The sequence below is a fragment of the Myotis myotis genome, unplaced genomic scaffold (assembly GCF_014108235.1).
Source record: "Myotis myotis isolate mMyoMyo1 unplaced genomic scaffold, mMyoMyo1.p scaffold_m19_p_4, whole genome shotgun sequence".
NCBI classification, from domain to species: domain Eukaryota; kingdom Metazoa; phylum Chordata; class Mammalia; order Chiroptera; family Vespertilionidae; genus Myotis; species Myotis myotis.
The window spans coordinates 121,566,267-121,589,684 of NW_023416346.1; the positions used below are offsets into that span (position 1 = coordinate 121,566,267).

General features: G+C 38.8%; 1 protein-coding gene across 4 annotated transcripts in view; it reads left to right on the forward strand.

Annotated features, from left to right (window-relative positions):
* Window positions 1-23,418, forward strand: part of BCLAF3 (BCLAF1 and THRAP3 family member 3) — a 57,085-nt gene that overhangs the window by 25,639 nt on the left and 8,028 nt on the right. The window contains exons 6-12 of one of the 4 annotated variants that reach the window (XM_036305468.1): window positions 2,427-2,599; window positions 5,539-5,656; window positions 6,344-6,407; window positions 7,900-8,015; window positions 13,823-13,925; window positions 15,856-15,948; window positions 18,883-19,038. In XM_036305468.1, coding sequence (XP_036161361.1) covers window positions 2,427-2,599; window positions 5,539-5,656; window positions 6,344-6,407; window positions 7,900-8,015; window positions 13,823-13,925; window positions 15,856-15,948; window positions 18,883-19,038 — 823 coding nt within the window. The remainder of the gene's footprint in view (window positions 1-2,426; window positions 2,600-5,538; window positions 5,657-6,343; window positions 6,408-7,899; window positions 8,016-13,822; window positions 13,926-15,855; window positions 15,949-18,882; window positions 19,039-23,418) is intronic. The other 3 variants (XM_036305469.1, XM_036305471.1, XM_036305472.1) reach the window with 3 other exon arrangements.

The window sequence follows — 23,418 nt, forward strand, 5'->3', positions numbered from 1 at the left end:
ATGAATTAAGCAATCCACAGCAGTGGCATCAACCTGCTACATAATCACTTCTCCATGTTCCTGCCTTGGTAGGGAGTTGTCTCAACAGCACTGATTCGAGAGCAGAGAGCACGGAAAGTCAGATGGAAGCCTTTCCTCTGATAAGTTAAAAATAGGCACTTAAAGCCATCTTGTTAGAGGAGTGAAATTTTTAAAATGTTTTTATTGATTTCAGAGAGGAAGGGAGAGGGAGAGAGAGATAGAAACATCTATGATGAGAGAGAATCATTGATCGACTGCCTCCTGTGTGCCCTGACTGGGAATTGAACCGTGACCTGGTTCATAGGTTGATGCTCAACCACTGAGCCACTCCAGCTGGGCAGGAATGAAAATTTTTTTTCTCTTTTTTTTTTAAAATATATTTTATTGAGTTTTTACAGAGAGGAAAGGAGAGAGAGAGAGAGTTAGAAACATCGATGAGAGAGAAACATCGATTAGCTGCCTCCTGCACACTCCCCACTGGGGATGTGCCGCAACCAAGGTACATGCCCTTGACCGGAATCGAACCTGGGACCTTTCAGTCCGCAGGCCAACGCTCTATCCACTGAGCCAAACCGGTTTCGGCAGGAATGAAAATTTTTAATTAAAGAATATGGCCCTGGCTGGGTGTTTCAGTTGATTGGAGCATTGTCCCTTGCAACAAAAGGTTTTGGATTCGATTCCCGGTCAGGGCACATACCCAGGTTGCGGGTCCAATCCCCATTCAGGGTGCATATGGGAACAACCAATTGATGTTTCTCTCTAAAAAGAATATCTGTAAGCCCTTCATAACCCTGAAGCAGTTATGGATATATGTCTTTTATGTGACTTAAATAAGTAAATCTGTGCACATGTACATTTGATTATATGAAGAAGTATCATTTTCTCCTGTGGTGCTGCTGTATTTATTTGATTGATTGGTTGGCTTACTGGTTAAGGAAAGCTTTATTGATGGAGAAGGTGCCAACCAAGAAGATGGGCTCTATGCTGCTGTTATGTCAAACACTAGAGGCCCGATGCACAAAATTCGTGCAAGAGTAGGCCTTCCTTCCCCTGGCTGGCCACCGGCTTCCCTCCGTCACCCAGGACCCGGGCTTCCCTTGCAGCCCTGGCTTTGTCTGGAAGAATGTCCGGTCTAATTAGCATATTATGCTTTTATTATTATAGATATTACAGGTTTCTCTCTTGGATGTATCTTCAGAGCCTGTAACATACTAATAAAGAACCTTAGCAGTTGTAGATCTCAAATATTTGGACAGTGAACTTGATTTTTGGCAAGAGCCCAAAGCTATTTAGAGTTAAATGCAGAGAAGTAAGATGGGTGTAAGCTGGTTAGTGCCCTTTTGGGTTCAAAATGAGGTATAAAGATTAAATAATGAGACATTTTCTTCTGTGACACATAAGCTTCCTCCAGATGAAGAATTTAAGAGTAGTTTTAAGCAAGAGCAGCATTCTTGGAATAAGGTCTAGTTTCCCATTAGGGCACTTGGAAGGATTATGTTCATATGAATGCTTGACCTCGGGCATGTAAAGCAAAATAATCCGGACATCCATTAACTTGGTGCCATGACACCTTCCCCATAGGACTGTTGTAAAGATGAAATGAGATCATGTTTGTAAGCTCTAAGCCCCTGTGTTTGGCATACGGTAAGCTCTCAATAATTGTTAGCTATATGTCATAATAATAGCTTTATAATGGTACCTATGGGTAAGGAGAGCTCTTAATGAAAGTTATAAAGATTCAGAAAGCATTAAAATGGTAAGATAGCTGGGTTTATATAATAGACAGTAGCATTTCTTTAGGATACATTTAGGGTAAACACTATAATTAGTTTTAATGGTCATAACTTTGCTAACAACTGAGACTGTTTTCTGAGAAGTTATTGAGATTTTCTAAGTGATTAGATTAATCTCAACAAAATTTGATTTTGAAATATTCTAAGCTTCTCATTACTGATATAGAGATATAAGGGTTTCAATGAAGTCAGAGACGTTATGTTTGATATCAGCTTTTAAAGTGTGGTATTTTAAGATACTATAAGCTTGCTGGATTTATAATCTTATGGATATTTGGGAGTAGAAAATAATCTAATTGATTATTTTTTGCATATGGAATATATTTAATGCCTTGCTGTATTATTAAAGTAAAAAGTATTTAACTCAGGATTTGAGATTCTTATTATTAAAGTGGCAAATATTTAATGATCTCTGATTTGAAAAGAACTCAAAACCATGCATCTATAGCTATTTTCTCCTCATTGTTGTATACAGTTTATAGCATACAATTTAGTGCCTTAATTATAAGAAAAGATAAACATCTTTTTAGTTTTATAACTATCTTGATTAATTTTTAGTAAGTGTTTTTCTCAGTAAAATACTTTCAAATTTACATTAACAAATTATTCTAGCTTTCCTTTTAGCAAGGCAGAGAGACAGATGTCATGTGATTTGGTTGCTGTTGGCAGGAAGAGTGAAAACTTCCATCCAGTGTTTGAACATCTTAAATCAGCTCAGAATACTGAAAACAAATCTACAGGAGAATTTTCTCAGGAAATCATAACTGTAATTCATCAAATTAAAGGTTGGTATATTTTGCACGTACATTAGGGATAACACAAGAATAATGTACTGACTTTTCACGAGATACAGGAAAATATCTGTGATATTGTAATAGTAATTCATATTTATTATCAGCTAGATCATTAATTAGGAAATTGGTTGAAGAGAGTAGCAAATATTAATTCAAGCCTAGTTGTTTATTTAATTACTAGAGGCCCAGTGCACAAAATTCGTGCATGGGTATGGTCCCTAGGCCTGGCCTGCAATCAGGGCCATCTTCCCCAGCTGCCCTCAGCCAACCCCGCCCCCCGCTGCCACCCACCCCCGGTTCCCTGTTTGCCATTGGGTGATCGGTGCTTGACAGCTGGGGGGAAGGGATCAAGAGGTTGGCTGTTCCTGCCCGCTTGCTGGCCCCACCCCCGCAGTGGGTGGCCATCAGGCTATCAGAGCCTGCCAGCTGGGGAAAGGGACCAAGAGGTGGTCAGTGTGCCTCATAGTGCCTGGTCCAGCAATTGTTCTGGTCGTTTTGCCGCTGGGGTCAATTTGCATAAACAGTGCAAATCCTATATAGGAGCCTGATGCATGGGTGGGGGCCAGCTGGCCTGCCCTGAAGGGGGTCCCAGATAGGGGTGGGGGGAGCCCCTTAAGGGGTGGGGCCACCTGGGCAGGGGCCGCCCCCAATCAGGGTAGGGGTTCCCGCTAGGGGGTGGGGCTGGGCTGGGCAAGGGGCTGAGGGCAGTTTGCAGGCCAGCTATGCTCCCAATCAGGGTGGGGGTCCCTGCTGGGGGGGGGAGCCAGCCTGGGCAAGGGGCCGCCAGGGATTTGCAGGCTGGCCATGCCCCCATCGGGGTGGGGTCCTTGCTAGGGAGCGGGGCCAGCCTGGGTGAGGGGCCTGGGGTGGCTGCAGGCCAGCCACGCCCCTAATTGGGATGGGGTCCCCACTGGGGGTGGAGCCAGCCTGGGCAAGGGGCCATGGGCAGTTTGCAGGCCGGCCACATCCCCAATTGGGGTGGGGGTCCCCGCTGCGGGGTGGGGCCGGCCTGGACATGGGGCCTGGGGCAGTTTCCAGGCTGGCCAAACCCCCTGCCCCCAACACCCAGCTTTATCAGGAAGGATGTCTGGAAGATGTCCAGTCTAATTAGCATATTATTATTATTTTTATTAATATAGATTATTTTAAAGAGTACTAGATTCTCAAGGTAGCATGACACCTAGGCCTACCTATGCTTTATATGTAGTTCCAATAACCTGGCGCTTCAACTCATAGTAGATTATAAATCAAAAGTTACAAAGGGAGAGGTTGGCTGCTGCAAAAACCTGTGAACTGAGAGCAGCAAGAAACAATAACTGATAACAGAACATGAAGGAGGAAGCAATAAAAACCAGATATGAAACTTAAGAAATCTGGTGACATTCTTTTTTTTAATACTCTTTTTAAAAATAGTTTTTCTTGATTTCAGAGAGAGGAAGAGGGAGAAAGAGATAGAAACATCATTGAGAGAGAAAAATTGATTGGCTGCCTTCTGCACACCCCCTTCTGGGGAATGAGCCCACAACCCAGACATGTGCCCTGACCAAGAATGGAGTCTGAGACCTCCTGGTGCGTGGGATGACGCTCAACCAACTGAGCCACCACACAGGCTGTATTTAATGCCTATGAGGGCATTACAGGACTTTGTGCCAGAAGGATGATGCTTAGTGATCAATAAAAGATTCCAGTTTGATTTGGCATACTTTATAACATTAGGGAGTTGTATAATAAATAAAGATTTGCATTGACTCATTTTGTTATGCTGGCCAATTTCTATTAATTGAAAAATTTAGTCATGTAGAACAACTTTCCTAAATGATCCTGCGTAAATAAGGTAATTATGGGTATTATAAACTAGACACCTTTGAGAATTCCAAAAATTTTATTTTATATATCTTACTAGATAATTACATTAATCTTTTCTTACATTCATAAAAACATATTTCAAAAAAATGAATTATTTTCTCTGCATCCCTCAAACTATGGCATATATTTACTTTGACGTACTAGTATAAGGTCTGAAACAATTCGCCTTCTTAGTTCCAGCCCCTCTTACCCAAAGGAAGTGTGATTCTTGGCAGAAAGGGAGCTGGCATTGCAGAAAAAATCCAGGCGATTGTCTCAGAACAATAACTGCAAGTTAGGAAAAATGATTGCTTAAGTATCGTTCTGATGAGTCAAATGTATTATCTTTCTCTCCTGTTAAAAGCCTGCAGCATAGCTGATTTCGGAATGTCTTCATGAACTTCAGTTAATGTTAAATGGCATTAGGAGGCCTTCTGTGATATGTAAACATAACATTTAGCATTTGTTCAGAATCATTTTTATATTTCTGGGTTGTTTTTCGAGTTACTTTTCACTCGAGGTGAACTAGAGCTTCTCAAATACAATAGTTCTTGTCTTGGAGAAGAAAGGTCCTCACTTTGAGAAAGCTACTGTCTTTTCCCCCAACAAGTAAGCAGGCATGTCAAATAGGAACAGAATCTATGGGTTAATAAATCAGGTACGTTACTATTGCTTGGGCTTGAGAAAGCATGGGAGCACTATGAATACTGTGGAATGTTTAGGTCCCACATATTTTCAAGAGAACACAGTTTGGCCGAAACCGGTTTGGCTCAGTGGATAGAGCGTCGGCCTACGGACTGAAAGGTCCCAGGTTCGATTCCGGTCAAGGGCATGTACCTGGGTTGCGGGCATATCCCCAGTGGGAGATGTGCTGGAGGCAGCTGATCGATGTTTCTCTCTCATCGATGTTTCTAACTCTCTATCTCTCTCCCTTCCTCTCTGTAAAAAATCAATAAAATATATTTAAAAAAAAAAAGAGAACACAGTTTGGATGATTTTTAATCCTTTCTTCCTGTGCTTATATATATAATCTTTTAAATGCAATCAGTTTTACAATGAGATAAGACTTCCTTTTTTTTCCCCAGCAAATACTTTTCCATCATCTGACGTTACTCTACATGAGCGTTTCTCAAAAATACAAGATACACCAGCTACAAAAGGTGCAAATGAAATTAAATCGAAATTAGATCCTGAAATTCACAGGTAATGGTTAATTACTATATGCCCACTTAACTCATGTGAATAAGCCTCAGAAGAGATGCGGGAAGGTGCTGCCTCCTGGGCTTGCTGTAGACTCTAGGACTGGATTTCCTACCTAAAAATAGGACAAACCCAAGCAGGTACTGGGGCCTGTGCACTGTGATGGGATAGTTGTACTGAAGCCATCGACTAGCATTGTTTAATGTGGAGGACTTTGAAAATGTTTTCCTACCTAACTTTGATTCTGCTGTGTCTATAGTAATTGCCTACTGAAGTTATCACTGGAAGAATGAAAGACAGTTGTCGAGCCATTGAAATCATGGGTTGCTTCATGTGGTCAGAAATGGCTGTTCTGAGAACAGCTGGATGAAAGCATATATGTCTTCTGCTACTGGCACCTGTTTTGTGAGCTGAGTTGAAGCAATGTTAGAATGCAGTAGATCACTGGAGTAAAGTTTAAGTTTACACAAACTAGTGATTTGAGAACCACTAAGGTGTCACTGGGGGATGTTCAAAGGATATGAATGTCTTGGGAAACTGCCACATAGATGAAAAACTACCTCGTGGCAAGTTTCTTTTGCTTCCTCCAAGACACACCAGTTTTGCTTCAAATTCCATTCTGTAGTAATGGAATGAAGGTATCAGTGTATAACATAATCATTTGATTGTAATATGCCTTTATTATTTTAGGAAAATAGATATGTGTTTGGCTGAGCTTCGGAATAAACTAAACACGGTATGTGGTTCAGAACAGGTAAGTGCATACAATTTTTGTTGCGAGATTATTTTATCGTTGGCATACGGAATGGAAAAGGAAACGGGATGGGGAGTAACAAAAAGGGAGTTAAAGTAGATGAAGAAGAAGGATTGAGATCCAAGAATCTGAAACTTACAAAGCTCTCCACGGGATTCTAGTTATTGGCCAGGTTGCAGAAAGACAACTTAGAAAAGACAAAAATATTCCCTAAGAGAGACAGTCCCTAAGGGCAACTGCTTTGTAAAATTGACACAAAATTGTAACCTTTAATATTCATTCCAGACTTTACACTGAAAAGCTTGTAGAAAGTATGTTTGATATCTAGTTTTTCCAAAGTAGTTGCATAATGTATTTTTAAATCGTATGTAGAGTGAATGCAAAAGAACTTAGTTTTATTTGATATTGTCCTTCTGTTTATTGTAAAATGTGTGAAAGAGTATATGGAATATGAACAAGCAAAATAATGGAAATAATGCTGGATTTTTTTTATTGTCACGTGTTGTGTGTGGTGGTTCCCACCCCAGACCTCCCGTCACCCATTTCTTGGCTAATTAGAAAAACTGTCATAACTAGCCAAGCGGGAAGAAACCTGGCTCTTGTTTTAGAAGTATATTAAGTTCTAAAAGAGCTGCTGGTTTATTCACTGAGAGTAAAGAGTTTTTCTTAAGGGGAGATTTTAATACATTTCTGATAGAATAAATAAATGTTTTATTTGTGAATGGTTACAATTTCTATTGAACTTATGGAGATAGGTTAGTTTATTAAATAAATGAAATTTTCAGAAAATTTCTACTTATCAAAGTACTGTAATCAACTTAAAGGAAATTTGAGGGTTTTTAAAAATTAGAGCCTAAAAAAATCCTCTAATCTAACCTCTTAACACAAAAATCTGGTTTGGTCATCTTTTCTTGCAGTCCTACCTCTAGCATTTTACCATAGTCACTATCATAGGATAGGCAGTTCTCCATGCTGTTTTTCTTTTTACTTATACTGTAATAACACTCTTTCTATGTAAAAAGCTCTGAATTCCCCGTGACGTTTTATGATTGAGGCTCTTAAGTTTCAATTAAATTTTTTTCAAACACTTTAATAAACGTTTTTATAACTTCCACATTAGCATAATTTAAATGCTTGTACATTATTCCTCTGACTTAAATTTACCATAAAATCATTCTTCCCTTCCCCTTTAATTTTTTTATATTTAAGTTGCTTTTCATTGTTTTTTGTTGTTATTTTAAATATAGCCTTTGAATATATTTGGGTAGATAGCCTTTTCTTTGGAATAGAGTCCCAGAAGTGGGATTCCTGGTTCAATGCCATAAGCTTTTCTTACTCAGTATCTAAAAATATTTTTATTAATTTACACTACAATTAGTTGGATGAGTACAAGATAACTTACTTAGGACTTTTGCTTAAGATTCTTTTTAGATATGGTCTTTGTACAACTAACAGTAATGTGAATGGTTTGTCTTCTGTCAAAATTCCTCAGACTCAGGTCAAAGTAATAGATCCAAATGACCTACGACATGACATTGAAAGAAGGAGAAAAGAACGGTTACAGAATGAAGATGAGCACAGTTTTCACATAGATAGTGCTGCAGAGAGGTAATCAGTAGATGAAAAACATCCTGTTGTCAGGGAGTTTTTGGTATTAGCGTATATTTTTCAATTATTTTTGTGTGGTGATAATTTTAATTTTAGCATAAGGATTTAATCCTTCAAATCTATTTTATATATTTAGGTAGAATCTATTAAAATGTTTCAAGTTATTCACTGATCATCATATGCTGTTTGATTTAAATAACAAAAATTATGAGGAGTAAGTGAATATTTAAGGTCTTGATAATTTGAGAAAAGAGTATAACAGTTTTTTAAATATTAGCAAGAGCCAGGACCAGCAAGTTTATGGATTATTTGGCTCAAGCTGATTCAAACTCAGACACATTTTGCCCTTTAGATTCTGGTATTCTTTGAATATTGCAAAATTTGCTGAGGTCAGTGCAGTTCTCTTCATGAATGTCTGACCATGAAACAAGCAGGTGTAGTAGAAAATGCAAGGAGCCCTAGCCAGTTTGGCTTAGTGGCTAGAGCGTCGGCCTGCAGACGAAAGGATCCTGGGTTCAGTTCTGGTCAAGGGCACATGCCCGGGTTGCGGGCTCAGTTCCCAGTAGGGGACATGCAGGAGGCAGGAGACTGGAGTTTGAACCCCACCTCTGCCAGTTTGTAAGCTCTTGGGCATACTTGCTTAGTTTCCTCTCTAAAATGAGAATAATCAATTGGCAATGGAGAGGTTAGAATAGTAAATGGGCTGGTACATGCAAAGTACGTAAGCCTTGCCATGGCAAATTGATTGGCAGTAGATTCTTGTTTTTCTTTCCCATACTTATGCCTCTTTTTAGGGACTCTGAGTATTGTAGGTTGGCCCCAGTTCATCTCTAGTTTTAAAAACTATGTGGAACTCATAGCAACGGTGGGACTCCATGTGATTATGTGGTGTAATTGAATGGGACAAAATTTCCAGTTCACCCCAATAGTTCTCATACTATTTGGATCTCCCAGAAAATGTGAATATATGACTAGAAAGGGCAAATGCTAATTCCCTTTCCATGGTCCTTAGTGTCAAATTACTGATATTTGACTAGACTTTTAAGTCTATGCTTAACTAGGTCTTAAGTCAGAATATATGGAGTTTGTTTAAAACTGGACTTGATTCTGACAATAAGTTTGGGACCAATTAAAAGATAGCAAAACTGTGTTGAGGCATATAAAAAAATTGAAAGTAAAATAGTAGCTCGGCCGGCGAGGCTCAGTGGTTGAGCGTGGACTTATAAACCAGGAGGTGACGGTTCCGGTTGCGGGCTTGGTCCCCAGTGTGGGGCATGCAGGAGGCAGCCAGTCAATGATTCTCTCTCATCAGTGATGTTTCTATCTTTCTCCCTTCCTCTTCAAAATCAATAAAAACATGTATATATTTTTTAAAAGTTTAAATCTCATTCCTTGGTAGGTGAAAGTGACACAAGCTCTCATGCTTTTCTTGACTCAGCAAGTGTAAGAGACTCAGTGTACCAAGAAAGAATTTTAAAAACAGTTAAGATAATCAGCAAATAAAGACCATGGAATGCTTCAGAATATATCTTCACACTTTGAGCACTGAATTCAACGCCTGGCTCTGTAGTGACTGACATTAAACAATTTATTTCGTCTCTATTTCCTCAGCTGTAAAACAGATAAGAATTATACTTACCTCACAGTGGTGGTTAAGACTAAGTAGAGTGATGCATGTAAGGCACAGAGTAGCTGGTCAGTGGTACATATTATTAATGTTAGCCTTGAGGATGGTGCTGTAGCATGCAAAGATTTTTTCCTGCAAGATGTCTTTTGCTGGGTCAGTTGGTGGTGTAGTGGAACCATGAAGTTTTTTGTTTTTTTTTAATTGAGATGTTGCCATAAAATTCACCCTTTGAAAGTGAACGAGAACAATTCAGTATTTTTTTTAGTATACTCACGAAGTTGTATAACTGTTACCACTATCTAATTCCCGAGCATTTTTATCATGCCCAAAAGAAACCCTGTACCCATTAGTTGTCACTTCTTATATGTCCTTCTGCCCTGCCCCTGGCAAGCACTGATCTACTTTGTCTGTTTTGACTATTCTTGACATTTCATACCATTTCAGTCATCTAATATGTGGCCTTTTGTGACTGTTTTTATGTACCAAAATGTTTTCAACATTCCTCTATGTAGCATGAATATTCCTTTTATGGCTGAATAATATTCCATTGTGTGGACATGTCACATTCTGTTTATTCACTCACCAAATTGATGGATATTTGGATTGTTTCTACTGTTTGGCAATTGTGACTAATGGTGCTGTGAAAATTTGTGTGCACTTTTTTTTGTGGACATATGTTCTCATTTTTGTATACACTTAGGTTTGGAATTGCTGGGTCATTGATAACTTTGCTGAACTAGAATAAACTTTATAGAAATCTTTTATTCATATATTCAACAAATATTTATATATTTAATTTCTATGTTCTAGTCATTATTTAAGCACTGGGCATACAGTGAAAAGCTATACACCAAGCATTTGCCCTCATGGAGTTTATAATTTAATTGTAAGAGAAAGAAAAAATAAATATATTTCAGTCAGGGTAGGTAAAAGTAAGGCAGAGAGGAACTTTAATAGAGTGATAGTGTGTTATGATTTTACTTACAATAGTTATGGAATACACTTATGTTTGTGTGCTTTTTAAAATTGAGCAGGGATGTGAATTATGTGCATTAGCCATAGGGTTTTTTTTGAAGGGATAGTGCAAATGTGAAGACCTTGAGGTCTTCAAGAATCACACTTGCTCTTGTCTAAGGATTAGAAAGGGGCCAATGAGGTTGTAACACAGTGAAAAAGGGAGAGAGTTCGATAAGACCAAATCACAAAGGACATTGGAGAACATGAAGACTTTGTAATTACTTTGAGGGAGATTAGAAAACATTTTGGTTTCTAATCCGAGAAGAGACATAATCTCATTAAATTTTAGAAGGATCACTGTGCTTGTTGGGTGGAAAATGAACTGTAAGAGTAGAGGAACAATTCTTTCATGTAAAAAAAAATTAGAGGCAGGAAGGCAGAGCATGGTAGGGTGGAGCCATTGGAACCAGGCTCCTTTGATCTTACTCCAGATAGCCCCTGCACATGGCACTTGCCTGGTAGTCCAAGATGAGCATTTGTGCCCTAGCCATCATGTCTTCGTTCCAGCCTTTTCTTTAAAGACTTCCTGGAATTTACATGTGATACTTTGGCAACATTGGTCTTAATTTAGTCTCCTGGCCATGCCTAGTTGCAGGGAGGCTGGGAAATATGTTCTTTAACTTGGACACTCATTTGCCTGGTCAAAAATCAAATATAAAAATTTATAAAAGTTTTATTGTGGTAAAATATGCATATCATACATTTTACCATTTTTAAGTGTACAGTTAATTGGCATTAGGTACATTCACAATGTTGTGCAACCATCACCACTGTTCACTTCCAGAAGTTTTTAATCTTCTTAACAGAAACTCTGTACCAAGTAAACTCTAACTCCCCATACACCGTGCCCCTAGCCCCTGATATTCTTTCTGTCTCTCTGAATTTGCCTATTGTAGTTACATGTATATATGTAAGTAGAATCTTACAGTAATTATCCTTTTGTGTTTGGCTTATTTGACTTATAATGTTTTTCATCCATGTTGTGTCATATGTCAGAGTTCTATTCTTTTTTTAAATTTCATTTCTTTATAAAGCGGAATGATATTCCATTGTATGGATATCCTCATCTTGTTTATCTGTTTTTCTGTTGATGGACATTTGGGTTTCCATCTTTTGGCTATTGTGAACATTGGTGTTGTCATCTTTTTTATTATAGCCACTCTAGTGGGCATAAAGTATTATTTAATTGGCATTTTGATTTGCATTTCTCTAGTGACTAATGCTGTTGAGCATCTTTCCATGTGCTTTTTGTGTCTTCTTTGGAAAGTATCTATTCAAATCCTTTGTCCATTTTTAAAATTGGATTCTTGTATTTTTATTATTGAGGTGTAATGGTTATTTATAATTCTGGATACTACTCCCTTATCAGATAGGCACTTTGCAAAGAGGATATTTTAAATAAAGTCCACCAAGTAGTACAACATGCTAGCAGTAAACAACTGAAAGAATATAACAAAGTTGAAAAACAAAAATATAAGACATTCTTAATTTAACTAGTCAGAGATGACCACTATTAATGTTTAGTACATTTTCTATCATTTATTTATTTATTTCTGGGCATATATGTGTATATTTTAAATAATTGAAATTATCCTTATGATGTGGCTTTGCACCCTATTTTTTGATTTACTATCATTATCAGGAGTATTTTGACAGAAAATAGGGTGGGGTTTTTGTTGTTTTTTTGGTTTTCTTTTTTTTTTTTTTTAAATATATTTTATTGATTTTTTACAGAGAGGAAGGGAGAGAGATAGAGAGTTAGAAACATCGATGAGAGAGAAACATCGATCAGCTGCCTCCTGCACATCTCCTACTGGGGATGTGCCCGCAACCCAGGTACATGCCCTTGACCGGAATCGAACCTGGGACCTTTCAGTCCGCAGGCCGACGCTCTATCCACTGAGCCAAACCGGTTTCGGCTGGTTTTCTTTTTACATTTCAAAAAAACCCGAATGGCTAATTCATGTCAGGTTCTGGGGTCAGAGCTAGGGCCACAAAACAAACCATCCACAGTGTCTCCTCTGAAGGGATCAGCTTGCAGGGTGAAACAGACAGGTGCCCCAGCAGTTACACATGCAAGTGATCGGGTAGAGACCTGAGATGCTACATATGCACTTAGCAGGGGTGCCTAGGCCACCATAGAGGGGTCTGGGAAAGCCTTCCTGGAACAGGTGCAAGTGGAGCTAAATCTGGAAGTTGCTCTAAGTTAGAAGGAACTTACCACAGAAGGAAGTGCACATGCAAAGGCGTGGAAGCAGGAGAGACTGTGCCAGGAGCCACATGCAGCTGAACGTTCCTGAAGCTCAGTGTGCATGCTGGGGAGGGAGAATGGAATTAAGCAGCCAGGCAAGGCAGCAAGGGACAGAGCAAGAAGGGCCCCAGGGATCATGATGAAGAGTGTGGATTTTGTCCCCATGTCACTGAGGGACAGAGACCTGTGGGATGGACTGAAGCAGGGCCGAGGCAGTGAGACGTTTGTTCACTGTAGAGCAGAAAGGGTGTGAGGAGCACCGTGGGGAGATGTGGGATGGAAAGGGAGAGGACTCCGAGGGCTATGGAAATGAGGCCCCGGGGCTGGAGGAGAAGCCTAGGGAAGGACCTCCCTCCCACATAGGGCTGCCCTCCCTCTGGGAAGAGCCCTTGTTGGCTTCTGGCCCTAGTGGTAAGAGTAGAGGGGGCTGACCTTGGCTTCTGTGACCCAGCAGTGTCAGAGGCCCCTGCTCTGTCATGAGGGGACTTTGAGCCCATCACACACCTCATCTCTGGTGCTTTCACCAATAAGAGTTTGTCGGCAAGAGGGGTCCAGTGCTGCCAAAGGCTTGAGAGCAGTTATTTTCTACCCTCAGAAAATACACATTCTCATGGTTCCAAGGCGTTACAGCCCTCAGAAGGCCTGTCCTTGGACCCCAGATTGAGAATGCTGGTCCAAGGAATACTGTTTTACCCCTGTTGTTAACTTACACTCAGCTAAATAATGTTTGTTGATAAATGAAGGTTTTAACCTTGGAAACTATTTGTGATTTTAGTAGTGATAGATCATTGAGATTATTTTTACCATTGTGCCACTTTGTCTCTGAAGGGGATAATTTGATTTCTCATGTTTATTTGTTGGATAAAAGTAAACTAATAAAAGATTCTGATTTTCTGTCTCTCATTTTATTAGGAATAATCAGTTTTCCTGTTTTTCATCTCATGATGATAGCTTTCCAAACCATCAATGTGTTACAAGGTCAAATTCTAGAAAGTTTATTCAGACTCTTTACATGGTAAGATTGCAGTTCTAAATTTTTCATTTTTCTACATTCTATCCTCCTCAGCTATATCTATGTGTACAGGGATCACCAATATTTTTCATAATGTCTATAATTAATGTTTCAGTAAGTATGGGTTATAATTCTTTTGTTTAACATTAAGATTCTGTTGAGGCATATAATTATGACAGAAGAAATGGTCATCTCTTATTTGATTTAGCAGGATTTTATTGTACTTATTATAGTACTAGCTTTCTTTACTTAAGAACAGTGTTATTAAGGTATAACTTACATACCATGAAATTTACCTGTTTTAGGTGTATGATTTAATAATTTTTTGTAAATTTACCAAGATGTGTAAACATTACCATAATCCAGTTTTAGAACATTTTTGTGACCCCAATAAGAGCCCTTATGCATGCTAACTTCTAATCTACTTTTTGTTTTTAAAGATTTGCCTTTTCATAGGGCATTTCACAAATGGCAGCTGGCTTCCATAAGAGCAAGCAAGTAATGTCTAGAAAGATAGACGCCAGAGTGTGTTTGTAACCTAATCTCAGCTGCAGTACTCTATTTGGAAGAAGCAAGCGCACACTCAAAGGAAGGGGGTGGCATAGGGCCCTGGTCCGAAGTTGCCGGTAGAGTCCTCCCACTGGCCTACAGTAATTCATATCCTTTCACTTCCTTCCTCCCAGGGTCCCTGAAAGTCTCATCTCATTGCATGTATCTTTATGCACTTATTCAAATTTATAGACTTAGTATAAATTCAAGATGACTACTATGAAAAGTGTTTTATGTGACTTAAAAAATGTTTTTTAACTAATTTCAGAGAGGAAGAGAGAGATAGAAACATCAGTGATGAGAGAGAATCATTGATCAGCTGCCTCCTGCATGCCCCACACTGGGGATCAAGCCGGCAACCCAAGCCCTGACCTGGAATGGAACTGTGACCTCCTGGTTCATAGGTCAATGCTCAACCACTGAGTTGTGCCAGCTGGGCTGTGACTTTTTTTAACTGAGGAGAGAGGTAAAGGTATGAAAGGAATATTTGTGAGAAGTATAGACTCAAATGGAATAAAGAGAAGGTTATAAGACTATTAGAGGGCCAGTACACAACATTCATGCGCTGGTGGCGGGGGCCGGGGGGGGTGGTCCCCTCAGCCTGGCCTGTGCCCTTTAGCAGTCTGGGAGCCCTCAGGGGATGTCCAATTGACGGCTTAGGCCTGCTTCCCCCCACCCACTGCTGCGCTCACTGTCAGCCTGGCTTGTGGCTGAGCAACTGAGTGGCGCTCCCCCTGTGGAAGTGCACTGACCACCAGGGGGCAGCTCCTGGTGGTGAGTGCACATCACAGCAACCGGTAGTCCTGCCATTCGGTCAGTTTGCATTTACCCTTTTATTATATAGGATTATTTTGGGGAAAAAGAAGCCATCTTTCAGAATGGGCCCTATCTTTTCTGTTCCCATCAAAAGGTTCAGGTTCTTTGTAGTTACTGTCTTAATTCTCTGACTTCTGATAGTTTCCTAGTCATGGCAGGAGCATTTGCTCAAATAATTGATCTGAGCAGCAAAACCTGCCTCCTACAGTGTTGAGAATTTGTTTTCTTAGACATTAGGGATTCTAGCAACTCCTGATAATAATGGGTTGGTTTCTCTTCTGCATGCTTGAATAAATCCTACATTTTTAGTCCATTTTGTAAAAGTTACCCATTGTGTTATGCAGGAGTATTTTTTTACACTTCTCACGTTTGTGAATTAAACTAGCCCTTCACAAACTAGCATGGTTTATGTGAAGGAAGATGTATATATGTTCCTATAGTTAAGCTACATGCTACATGTTTTGTGTTCTTAATCCTGTACATTTAAAATGGGTGCTTAATGATAAAATGAAGTTTTAAAAGTAAACTTTAACATGTATTAACCCATGCTAATACTTTTTCCACACAGGATTACACTATGCAGAGAATTGAGAACATTACTCACAAGGCATTTGAAGTTAAGAGCAACCATCAAAACAGAAGGGGCTTTAGATCTTTTAAGGTATTGAGTGTTATTTTCCATTTAATTCTAGCTTTTGGTTTATGCTTTGAACATAATGCTTTAAGTAATGGCTAAATTCAAAGCTGTTTATAGTAGCTATATTCTTTCTGGACACTTAGAGTTAACTTTAATCAATGTAATGATGACTTCTTTCCTCAGGACTTGATTTTCAATTTTTTTGTAGCCAGTGGAACATTTTTACAAATATTACACGGAAATACAAATACATAAAAAATACACAGAATGGCTTTCAGTGGGGAGGCAGGCCAGGTCTCAAACCCTTCTTCTAAGTCTGTCCCTTTATCTCTAAGACAAAAGTGCATAGCTATAGAACCCTCTCCAGGATTTACAGATATAATAAACCCTGCCCACAAATAGACATGCAGCTCTCAAAGGCCTTCTGGATCGACCATCAGAGAAAGTTTCTGATCCAGGAAGCTTTGTTAAAGATACTCCATCACATTCTTCGTGTACAGCTATGTCTGATGTAAGTGATAGTTTTAATCAACCAGCATGTTTGATTATCCCAATAACCTCATCCCCCAAACGTAAGGGATACGAATGTAGTGCAAAGTAGTGTATTTCTCTTGCTCTCAGAAGTTGAAGTGCTTTTTAAATCCACCTGGACTGATTTTCCTGCTTATGATAGGTACTTTATTCATATTTTTCATTCCACAGTGTTTTCCCTCCCCCCCCAAAAGGAGAAGAATCTGAGGTTTTTGTGTGTGAAAGGAGCAAGCAGGTTGGACGGAGTAGTTAGCTCAGTAGGAAGTTAGTATGAGCAGAAAGGTATTATAAACTATCCTCAAACCATAGAGTAGGAGGGTAGCTGAGTGATCTGTTAATACCTGGCTTCTTGAGAGTCAAAATTTTTAGATGTCAAAAGATTTTTTCCACTGGGAGCAACACAATTAGTAGGCATTGAGTAGATAGCATTTTAGTTAATAGTTCACGCACCTAAACACATGTGTGACATTAGGTTTTCAAAAATAGCTATGGCCATAGAATATATAAACATGTTTTATACCATCTTTTAATGTCTTAAAATCATTAACTGAAAATGTGATATCTGCATAGCTTAGAAACTCTGTCAATGGACTTTCAGATTTAAGTGCTTCCTACATGTTCTATTCATTGGTCAGATAAAGTTGATTGTAGTCTTTTTCTACAGTTGTTATGAGTTATTTCATGTTATCCTTCCTCCTTAATGAAAAGTTCATTAACATTAATTATAAATTTTTAAAAAATATATGCAATAATTTTCTTGACCATTCATTTGAAGCTGTGTAACATTATATGATTATTTGGAAGTCCACAATCCTTTATAGTAAAATAGGAGGAGGAAATAATCCTTCCTAAGAAAAGGATTTGATTAAAATTTACTTTTTATATTAATTGGACTAATTCAAAGCCAGAATTAGTAATCACCTTATGAGATATGTAACAGTGGACATTGTAAATAGTATGTAAGTAGTTTTAACAAAATTACTCTCTCATCATAATTCTGTTTTACCTGAATTTTTTATAGTCTTAAAAAAATAATTGGAAGCCAGAGCCGGTTTGGCTCAGTGGATAGAGCATCGGCTTGCGGACTGAAGGGTCCCGGGTTCGATTCCGGTCAAGGGCATGTACCTGGGTTGCGGGCACATCCCCAGTAGGAGATGTGCAGGAGGAGGCTGATCAGTGTTTCTCTCTCATCGATGTTTCTAACTCTCTATCTCTCTCCCTTCCTCTCTGTAAAAAATCAATAAAATATGTTTAAAAAAAAATAATTGGAAAATAGGTGTGGTTTAAATACTTTTTATAAACTTATATACTTCTTTATGCATGACATACCCATTGTTAAATAATTGTGGAAAGAAAAATATACTTAGTTTTTATAATTACTCCATTATTATATACCATTTGTACATTTTCCACATGGGAAACACAACAATCCATTGTCATTTTACATCTATTGTAATTTTGGGCAGTCTTTTTAAGTATAATTCTTAACTTGAAAATACTTGCTAAGGGAATTTTTATGTTAAAGAAAGATTAGTTTTCCCTGGCTAGGTGGCTCAGTTGATTGGAGCATTGTCCCGAGCACCAAAAAGATTACAGGTTTGATTCCTGGTCAGGGCACATATCTATTTGCAGGTTTGATTCTCAGTCAGGGTGTGGTGGGGAGGCAGCTACTGGATGGTTCTCTCTCACATCAATGTTTCTCTCTCAATTCAATAAAAACATATCCTCGGGTGAGGATTAAAAAAGAAATATTGGCTTGAAGGTACTGACAAGAATAAAGTTAAGAGAGTGTTTTTATTCTTAAATAGACATTGATACTTAATGCCTTCCCTCAATTTGTGATTTGATATATTTCACTATGAATAAGAAGGAACATTTCAGCTCATTAGAGGTTTTGGAAGTTGTATTTTTCTTAGCGTGGTCAATTTCAAAATTATTTAACTTAATGATTTTAAAAAATGGTTTTATGTGAATTTTTAAATTTTTATATAACCCTTGGCCAGTGTGGCTCAGTTGTTTGGAGCATCATCCTGTATACCAAGAGGCGACGGGTTTGATTCCCAGTCAGGGCACATATCCAGGTTGCAGTTTCCATCCCTGGTCCGGACATGTGTGGGAGGCAACTGATCAATGTCTCTCTCTCTCTCTCTCTCTCTCTCTCTCTCTCTCTCTCTCTCTCTCTCTGTCTCTCTCCCTCCCCTCCCTTCCTCTCTTTAAAATCAATGCAAAAAGTTTTAAAAAAATAAGCTAGGAAACTAGTTTGAGGAAAATGTACTTTATTTCCATCATTAACCTCTTCCCTTTTAATATTTGTAGTGCCTAGAATCAAGGGCAGCTCTAAATACCAGACATTTTTCCATTTCTTATGCTAATAAAGTAGATTTGGAAGCTGTAGTTTTAAGATTTAATTATTTTTTTCCTTTACAGGCCAAGTTTAGAGGTGGCAGGCTGCAGCGGTATGGTAAATCAGGCCTAGTAAAGAAGAGCTTGAACATTCAGGCTAAATATCAGCGTTTACGGTATGCTGGTTCAAAGGGATTTTTCACTAAAAAATACAGAGAAAGATTGCTGAGGAAAAAAAAGGTTAGTTGGATTATGATTCATTAAAAATACTGAGTGACTTTGGAACTCATAAATTATCTCTGATTAATAGATAAATTGGGTTTTTAATTTAATTTGACTTGGGAAACAACCTAGATTTCAAAAATACTCTTATTGTATAATAGTTGCAGAAAAACTTCAAGGAGCAGTGGTAATAGAGCTGTGAGACTGTTTAATCTGAAAATGCTTTTAGCTGTTATACCTCAAATATTTTGAAAATAACAGCTGTTGAAACTTTTTACCTTAGAATATCTCCTCTATGATTCATTTTTGAAATGGAAATTCAGGTAGACTTTTAACTGATATATTTTAGCCTTATAAAATATGAATTATCTAAGTACCAAAAAATATTGAACTGACTGTAGAAAAAGGGTACATAATTGCAAAATATGCTAACTCTTCTTTTTTCCCTACTCATATATGCTTTATTTTGATAAAATATATAAAAAAATTTGCCATTTTAACCATTTTTAGGTATACAATTCAGTGGTATTAATTACATTCAGAATGCTGTGTAAGCATCACTACTTTATGCTAACTCTTCATGTTAATAAAAAGTTTCTTGCTCTGCTGGCATGGCTCAGTGGTTGAGTGTCAACCTAAGAACTAGGTACAGTGATGGCGAACCTTTTGAGCTCGGCGTGTCAGCATTTTGAAAAACCCTAACTTAACTCTGGTGCCGTGTCACATATAGAAATTTTTTGATATTTGCAACCATAGTAAAACACAGACTTATATTTTTGATATTTGTTTTATATATTTAAATGCCACTTAACAAAGAGAAATCAACCAAAAAAATGAGTTTGCATGTCACCTCTGACACGCGTGTCATAGGTTCGCCATCACTGAACTAGGAGGTCACGGTTCGATTCCTGGTTGGGGCACACGCCTGGGTTGTAGGCTCGTTCCCTAGTGTGGGGCATGCAGAAGACAGCCTATCAATGATTCTCTCTCATTATTGATGTTTATATCTCTCTCTCCCCCTTTCCCTTCCTCTCTAAAATAAAGTATATTTTTAGAAAAGTTTCTTTACTTGATCATTTGAATTTCATACTCTTTTAGTTTTAGATAGATTTTATTTAAATTTGCCATATTGGTATTTGAAAATACAGCATCAATATGATATAAAATTACATTCTACATATTATATTTTAAATGAGAATAATAGAATTATATCAGTTAAGGGAGGTTATTTTGTCAATATTTTTATTAATCTTTATTAATAATTATGGACGAATATTTTCTTCTGAGAAATGTCTGTATATTTAGTGTTGCTATCAAATAGTCCAACTGTGGTTTTATAAATTTGTTAACCATAAATGTTTCCTTAAATATTCATACCTGTGAAGCCTTTACACTGAGCTTGCTTAGTGGTTTTAGTAAAACTTGTTTTTTAAAACATGGATCAATAGAATAGAGTTTACAGCTGATTTTTTTCAGTTTTGAAATTAGATATATCTTCTGAACTTCTCTCACCTCCTAATTTTAATTGAGCACCTTAGAAGAGGTTTCTAATTTCACTGTGTATGCCATCCTAGGTGTTATGAAAGCCATCTCTCCTTTAAAAATGGAGTGAAATTGCTATAATTTTCCCCTCTTATACCCCTCCCTGCTGTTGGACTGAGGTGCTGGCTTCTCTTCCTGACTTATGTGGCAGATTTCTTTGCAGCAGATCTTTCTACATATTTATCCCCAATCACAGGTGGCAGCTTGCATGGTCTCAGGGAAGCTAGCCATTGATTTCCACTTGAGGAGGAAGGCTGAAGCAAGCCTTTCCCTTAACTTTATGGTTGAGTTTCAGGTACATGTTATGTGTTTCTCTTCTGTTAGTTCTTTGCTGAACTTTGAGTGTTAGCTTCATTCAATTCCATTTTTACCTCTATTCTTGCCGTGATTTGGGTGATTACTTGACTGCTTGCCTCAGCCAGTTCTTTCTATACACTCATTGGATTGCTCCATTTCATCATTTTTGTTTTTGCCTCACCTTGCCCTGTTCCTACTGACCACCCAGTTCTTCCAGACCACGTTGACCTCGCTTAGCAGCAAATAGAAACCAGACGTCAAGCCTTCATCTTAGGACCTGATGAGTGTGTTCTAGAAGGAGCCACAGCCTGATATAGGTCTCTAATCTTTAGGGCTTAAGCTTTTTAAAAAATGGTGTGTGTTTTTTAAATATATTTTTATTTATTTTAGAGAGAGAGGAAGCGAGAGGGATAGAGAGATAGAAACATCAATGAAAGAGAACATTGATAGGCTGCCTCCTGAACGCCCCCTGCTGGGGATCGAGCCTGCAGTCCGGGCATGTGCCCTAACTGGGAATCGAACTGTGACCACCTGATTCATAGGTTGATGCTCTGTCACTGAGCCACACTGGCCTGGCTTTTTGTGTTATCTAAAATGTAGCAGTTATGGTTAATGGCCAGTGCAGGTCATTGGCCCTGTCCTGTTGCCTTTCACTGCCTTTTGAGTATGTTAGAGGTGGTCCCAATACACTGAATTTAAAAAAAAAAAATCAGTGTCTTCTATTGTTTTTCTTAGACACAACCCTCTGGATGCTACTTCATATATCTTTGTACCGTAGCTACTTTGACATGGGTTTGTTCAGTCTGCCTATTGTCAGTGCCTGCAAACAAGCCACAGCCAGGCTTTTATAGATTGTGTTTGAACAAGGCATAACTCTACAAGTATGGCATGAAGTCAGGCTTCCTACTATTAGCACCCTACTTAATATCAGGACTCCACACTCTCTTGACCTTTAGGAAAAGTAATGAGGCATTGCAGCAGCTCTGTTTCTGCCAAGATCTTAAGGCTTATTGGGTGTTAGAGGTGTGTGTGCGTTTTTTTAAAATATATTTTCGTTCTGGTTAGTGGGAACCAAGGTACTTAAGGCTTACTTGGCCTTAGAGCTGTCCCAGTAGTATTGTGCTGAAACCCCATTCTACGTGTATAAACTGATGATTTAGACCTATTATTCCATTTTACCTCAACTTTCATGCCCTAAAGAAAAGAGGTAGAGGCCTGGAGTCTTTGGTTTCTTCTAATGTTGCTTGCTTCCCCTTTCTCTTAGATTAGGGGCACTTTTGCTCAAATGGGTTACGGGGTGTGAGGTACCATTTACATCACTTTTCATCCCAAGTCCAGCATTAGAGGGAACTTTGAAGCTACTGTCCTGGAGAGAAACCGTAGTCTGAGCAGCAATTGTTCACTGCTTTGTCTTTTTTGCCCTAATAGGAGCTTCATTCTTTTCATTGCTAGACCACCAGCTAGATTAATTAAGGATGTGTCATCAATTCATTAATCTAGGTACTCTAGACTTCTTCTCCCATGCCTCAAAGTCCACCAGGAAGGTTTCGATTGATCTTGTCTGGGCTTCTCACTCCATCACAGTATTGAGATTGCTGGGCTGATCATTCATGGCGTGGCAGTCTTGTGACGCTCAACTGTAGTGCGGTCTGGTTACTGTGCATCAGACGTGCTTCCTGTCTCCTATGTCCTCTTGTCCCACTAACCAGAACAATTGTGGCTTCCCTAAAACCACCTTGGTTCCCCAGCTGCCTACAAAGTAGTAAGATTCCCAAGCAGTATTAGGAAAGTACAGAACTGAAATTCTTTCTCGTCATTCATCATGCACTTGTCATATCAATCCCTTCCTGGCACCCAAATTCCCTTTTATTGCACCTCTTTTCTATTGGATTCTGGGCTTAGGCTGAAAGATAAAGGGGTTGGAGAAATGTCTGTTACCACCTGAAATAAGGCTGGTCTTTTTAAAAAATATATATATATTATTGATTTTTTTACAGAGAGGAAGGGAGAGGGATAGAGAGAATCAGAAACATCGATGAGAGAGAAACATTGATCAGCTGCCTCCTGCACACTCCCTATTGGGTATGTGCCTGCAACCAAGGTACATGCCCTTGACCGGAATTGAACCTGGGACCCTTGAGTCCAAAGGCTGACACTCTATCCACTGAGCCAAACCGGTTAGGCCAAGGCTGGTCTTTTTAAAAATATATATACTTTTATTGATTTCAGAGAGGAAGGGAGAGGGGGAGAGAGATAGAAACATCAATGATGAGAGAGAATCATTGACTGCTTGCCTCCTGCATGCCCCACACTGGGGATTGAGCCCTGACCAGGAATTGAACCTTGACCTCCTGGTTCATAGGTTGACACTCAACCACTGAGCACACCGGCTGGCTGGGCAAGGCTAATCTTTTATCCACTATCATTCACAAGTGCCCCTCTTTTATATTCTCTTCTCATCACAAAAAGTTTGCAGAAACTCTTGAGAGTCAGACTATGTACCAGAATAGAACAAAGGACTTAGCACGAATTTATGAGGCCACCTCTGGGAACAGTGCC